This window comes from Salvia hispanica, chromosome 1 (assembly GCF_029641045.1).
Source record: "Salvia hispanica isolate PSC_SH4W2 chromosome 1, Shi_PSC_v1, whole genome shotgun sequence".
NCBI lineage: Eukaryota > Viridiplantae > Streptophyta > Magnoliopsida > Lamiales > Lamiaceae > Salvia > Salvia hispanica.
In genome coordinates, this window is record NC_142692.1 from 50,809,490 (window position 1) to 50,815,489 (window position 6,000).

A 6,000-nucleotide genomic window follows, 5' to 3' on the forward strand; every position below is an offset into this window, starting at 1 on the left:
CCAACATCTTGCTGAAATAAGACAAGGGATGACCATCTTGCAATAAGACCGCGCCAATACCAAAATCTGAAGCGTCGGTTTCTATATAAAATGTTCGCTCAAAATTCGGCAGATGAAGGACTGGTGCAGACATCATTGCAGACTTAAGAGCTTCAAAACTGTCATTTGCCTGCGAGGACCAAACAAACGAATCCTTCTTGAGCAAATCAGTGAGAGGGGCCGCTATTATGGCATAATGAGCAACGAAACGACGGTAATAGCCCGTCAAACCCAAGAAACCACGCAACTATTTGACTGTGGTAGGTGTTGGCCATGCTACCATGGCTTCAATATTTGCAGGATCAGCCTTAAGACGCCCATCTGTGATCAAGTGACCCAAGTAATCCACTGTGGAACTGCAGAAAGTGCACTTGGATAGCTTCACAAAGAAAAGATTAGCCGCCAAAGTCGATAGGACTTGTTCCAAGTGTGTACAATGAGTTTCCAAAGTGGGACTGTAAACCAGAATATCATCAAAAAATACAATAACTAATTTACGGAGCAATGGTCTGAAAATACAGACGATTCATGGGCAAGTACATACTGTGTTGCTGAGGCAAATACTGAGAGTGCTAAAAATTTCCCATATTAGAACGAGAGGGATCTCCTGGATCAGTTGCAAACCAAGGTGGAATCATGGAAGAAGATGACGGTTGTTGAGGCAGGGCAGTTGGTTGTGGTTGACGGTTATTAGGAGTAACCTCTGGGAAGTGGAAATTGTGGTGATTGAGGGGGTTATGAAACGGTTGAATTTGTGGATTATGTGTATAAACCATCGTGTGAAACGGTCGTGGGTCAGTTGATTTTTGCGAATCGCCGGAATAGGCAAAGCGTAAGGCGAATCATGATCCAAACGCGGCAGAGTCCGGTAATCAGCTAGCTGACGATCAATAGAAGTCAAACAAGACTCCAAATTGGCAATCGTGGACATAATCTAATCCAACTGAACGGACGGAACTCCTCCCGGGCTGGGAATTGCCAACGTTGGACCTTGATGGTCCTGTTGGAAATCTGCATTCGACGCTGGTTCAGAATGTTCTGGATTAGGAATGGGGATGTTGTTCGGATATGTTGCCATGAGAACGACAATGAAGGCACCAGATGATACGATGATGATCGTATCGGCAATGCAATCAACGGCGAGAAAACTGGATGATCGAATAGAATCTGCGTGCGGAGTTCTACTCCGTCAAGCAGCGGATATGTAACTGGTTTAAAAGTGAGAAGACAGCAAATTTGGAGTAAACTTATCATTCATTATAGATACGTTGACAAGTTCTCCTTTTTTTATATCTAGGACCCTAGGGCGATTCAACCTCCTATCACTCGGGAAAGAACCACAAAGAAAACCCGAGATAGAGCTTATACTATGCTCGACTCCTTACACTATTACATTATATGAAATAACCAAAATAACTAACAAACTAACAATCAACATAATCTTTGAAACAGACTGGGGGTCTTCTTATGCGTCGAGAGGAAACCTCCAATGTTGGAGCAGTGAGAGCTTCATCTCTGTAGCATTCGTCATCTATGTCCTCTGCATGTGTTGGTTGGTCTGAAGTAGGGGGGTTCGTATCAGACTGGGTTCAGGGAGATAAATTGGACCGCTGGGGGGTAGAGGGGCGGGCAGTGGCAGAGCCACAGTGGGGCCAGCCCCCCAGCCGATTGAATGTTTACTATATACTACCTCCGTCCCCCAAAATTTGCTACACTTTGACCCGACACGGGTTTTAGGAAATGTAATGGAAAGTGAGTTGAAAAAGTTGGTGGGATGTGGGTCCTACTTTTGAAGTATTAGTTTTATAATAAAATGTGAGTAGGAATGTGTTAGTGGAATATGGGGTCCACTACCAAAAATGGTAAAAGTAAAGTGTATCAAATTTTCAGGGACGGACCGAAATAGTAAAGTGTATCAAATTTTCAGGGACAGAGGTAGTATTAAATATGTATGCGCCATTAATGATATCAGCAGATAGCGCAGTTGGCGTGAATTTCAGCCTTTCATTGGCGAGATACAAAGTTCAAATCCTGTTAACCGAGGGTGTACTATTTAGGGTGTTTAGGGTAGAAATTTTAGTTGATTCTATCATATTCAATTAGTAGAGTATTTATTGATTTTCTCACATTATTATTTTTATTGATTTTCACTCTAGTAATTCTCTCATAAACGATTTAAACTTTTATTCATAAAGAATGATATTTATAATTTAAGAATAAAAATAATTCTATAAATATGTAAATATATAATATTGTATAACATTAGTAAAATTAATATCAATGCTATGCCCTAAAATATATATTCATATTTTTCTTATTATCTATTTCTCATGCACAACTTTTTCTAAGGCTTTGTTCGATTTGTTTCCAAACACTGAACATATTCAATAAATTTTAATAATCCCTCCATTAACGAAAAAAGTCTCATTTTAGAATGTCCACAAAACATAGTTCCATTTATGAAAATGGAAAATTTTCCTTCATATACTTTACTTCTTTTTCTCTCGTCTCTCTTACTTTATCCACATTTTTATACATTCTTTGTCTTACTTTATCAGTTTCTCATTAAAACTTGTGTCGTCCATAAATGTGACTATTTTTTATATAGATGGAGGGAGTAGTTGTTTGGACCCCAATCGTTAAAAGTCTGGCTCCGCCACTGGGGGCGGGAGAGGATGGCTTGAGAGAGGGGGAAGAAGTCATGGCTCACAGCTACTTCTTTGTGTTTGTCGAAATGAGTGAGAGGAAAGTGGTGAAGATAGAAGGAGAATGTATTTCTAAAAAGTTTTTATTCCAGTCGCCGGATAAGTGTAATGCCAAAATATTTTATATGCGTATGGTTTTCAATTCATTTCTAATTCTACTATATTTATACTCCATATATAATTGAGATCGAGGATAGTATTCTTTTATAGTGGTAGTTTTTTTAAATCCAAATTTGGAGATTCACCCTCTTTGACGTTTGTCTTAATTTTTCAATTTTAGAAATTATAATTAATGTAAATTTTTTTACGAATTTCAATTAAGTCATTATGTTATTTAGTATATTATGTATTTTAATTTTATAAATTGATTGATAATTAAAAAAAATAAAAATTGTTGAACTAGATATACTCCATCCCGACCCGATACTCAACGGGTTTTGGGTACCTGAAACCCAAAATTATAGGTTCGGGTAATTGGTGTAAGGATTTATTGGGGTACATAGATGGATAGGTATATTTGGGTACCCGAATAGTACTCGATTAATATCCGATAATAGAGTAGTGTTTATAGTTATAAATATTTTTTGCTATAAGCCCGTATTGTAAAATATTTAATTACTTTTAGTTTTAGCAATGTTTTCGTGCCTCACTCTTCAACTCTAAGTTTCATTAGCCCACCCCGGTTCGGCGCCCTACACCCCAAAAGTTTCTTTGTTTTGAAACAAGTAGTGGTTAATGTCTATTAATAAATACTACTACCTTCGTCCACCAAAATTTGTCTCATTTTTCCATTTCCGTCTGTCCCCCAAAATTTGTCCCACGTCTCTATTACCATTTCTAGTAGTAGATCTCATATTCCAATAACTCATTACTACTCACATTTTATTATAAAACTAATATATAAAAGTAGGACTCACAATCTACTAACTTTTTCAACTCATTTTTCATTACATTTCTTAAAACTTGTGCCGGGTCAAAGTGGGACAAATTTTTATGGACGGAGGTAGTATATATCATCGTAGTATCATAATAATGAAAAACTTAAAGCACTAAAACTAAAGTTTAAACTTTGAACAATAGTCAATTAGTATTATGATAATTTTAATAACTCTTACACTCATCACGGTATAGTTTATTTAAATAAAATAAATTTGTAACATAATAATTTTGGGTTTGCGGATACCCACATCGAATATTATGGTATTTCAGATTAAGTTGAACCATTCAATCACCCTAACTAAGTTGAATCATTTTTTTTTTTTCGATAAAAAATAAAACATTTAATCAATCTTACTTTACCTCATCACATATTTTACTCTATTTTTACTTTTCTGACATTATTCCACTCTTCTACTTTTCAACAGATTTCTTAATCATTGTGCTCAAAATTTTAGACTCATCTTGGTTGACACCGATAGAGGGACTATTCCTACTCAAGGGATATTACCATCACTAATCATCGCCATGTGCTACTGACAATGCAATCGCGCCATAGCCAAGCAAAACCTAACCCCTCCATAAATCACATCTTGCCATCACATCACATCCCCTAATCCCCATCACTTTTTAATTTTTATTTAATTTTTTGACGAAACACCATAAACAACTTGTGCAATAAAATCTACACTTATATCTTTTTAGTGCCAGAAATCAAAGATTTTGGTTATATACTAGCAGTAGTAGTAGTAAATTGCAAATCTTTATGTTGCATAAACAAAAAAATGGTACAAAAACAGCAAGATACAGTACTAGTCATTCCATAGTCCCCATCATTAATGCTACTGCTGCTACATGCTTACAATATTCATGACACACAATCTGCAGATAGAGATACACATATATCCAGAATGTGTAGATAACATATTTTATACTCAGTATTCCACAATTAAAGAGAGGCAAGAATAATCTCTCCAGTGACATTGATGGATTTGAATCTCTACCACCATCTAAAAGCCGGCTCATTTGACATCACATGATGAACAGCTGTATCCACTGTTGCTGTTGCTGATGGGATTGCCAGATTTCCCCCAAAAACAAATGGATATTCATATTTGCTGTTTCCACTCCCATCACCACCACACACATACTGCAACTGCAAATGGCTCCGTATATCAGACTCTTTCTTGCACTGTATGGCAATGGCCATGCTTAGCTCCTTCAAACTCAAGTCTTGGTTGATTAGGGCTTTGAGCTCCGATTGCTCTTGAACAGTGTGATAGAGAAATTGATGATGATGGTCAAGTGTTGGTGGTGGCTCTAGCAATGGAGGCAATGAAGTAGCTGGGTTGTACCCTCTCATTAAGTAGCTCTGGCCTTGCACCAAGCTCTTCTTCTCAGCTGCCTTGTGGAAAATTCTGCATATCACCCACTCATCCTATCCAAAATCAAAATCAAAAACTATTTCCTAAGAATAAAACAAGTCAACCCTAGGTAGGCTAAAAAAGTTTAATACCTTGGCGGTGTGGCGGCAGGAGAAGTCGCCGTCGAGGCGGTACTCGTGCATGACCCACTTGGTCTTCTCCCCTCGGGGGGCTCTGCCTTTGTAAAAAACTAGGGTTTTCTTCATCCCAAGAAGGCCCCCATTCGCACCGCTCACCACCTCCCTATCTTTCCCCGTTGCCTTCCAATAGCCAGCGCCGGTCGCCCGGTTTGTTCGCAGCCCGCTCGGGTACTTCCGGTCTCTCAAGCTGAAGAAATACCACTCCCTCTCCCCCATTTTCGCCGCATCTGCACAACACACACATATATATGGGGATTAGGGTTTAATTAATTAATCAATTTGGGAGATGAATATGTAGTAAAGTACCAGGAAGCTCCCACGGCTCGCATCGGTTGAGGTCGACTTCAGCGATGTGGACGCCGCAGAAGCTGCCGTTGAAGACCTTGGAAGCTAAGTAGAAGGTGATGAGCTCTTCATCGGTGGGGTGGAATCTGAAGCCAGGAGGGAGGCTGCCTTGCTCATCATCTCTCTCAACCTCACACAGAATCTCTTCCACTCCCAACATCATCATATATATTTTGATTTCAAAATTGAATATGCTAAAAACATGCACAAGAACTTGATAGTTATGGTGGATGTATAAATAGAGATTATTTATATAGGAGTAAGAGTAATTCAGAATTGAAGCACTGAATCCGAAGGGAAATGGAATAGATTTGGGGAGGGGGCGTCATAAAGGCTGATCTGCAGAGGACCTGTAAAAGCCACCTGAGAAGGGTTCCGAAACAGGCAAAATAATAATCAAGAGGAGAGAGA

The 6,000-nt window shown here is 38.5% G+C and overlaps 1 protein-coding gene across 1 annotated transcript; it reads right to left on the minus strand.

The window, feature by feature from the left end:
- Nucleotides 1-4,424: 4,424 nt before the first annotated feature.
- LOC125200400 (protein CUP-SHAPED COTYLEDON 3-like) lies at nt 4,425-6,000 on the minus strand. The gene is made up of 3 exons (XM_048098045.2): nt 5,551-6,000; nt 5,197-5,471; nt 4,425-5,118 (listed from the first exon to the last, which is right to left on the minus strand). Exons 1-3 carry the CDS (start codon nt 5,753-5,755, stop codon nt 4,681-4,683), a joined length of 918 nt encoding a protein of 305 aa, XP_047954002.2. The 5' UTR covers nt 5,756-6,000; the 3' UTR covers nt 4,425-4,680.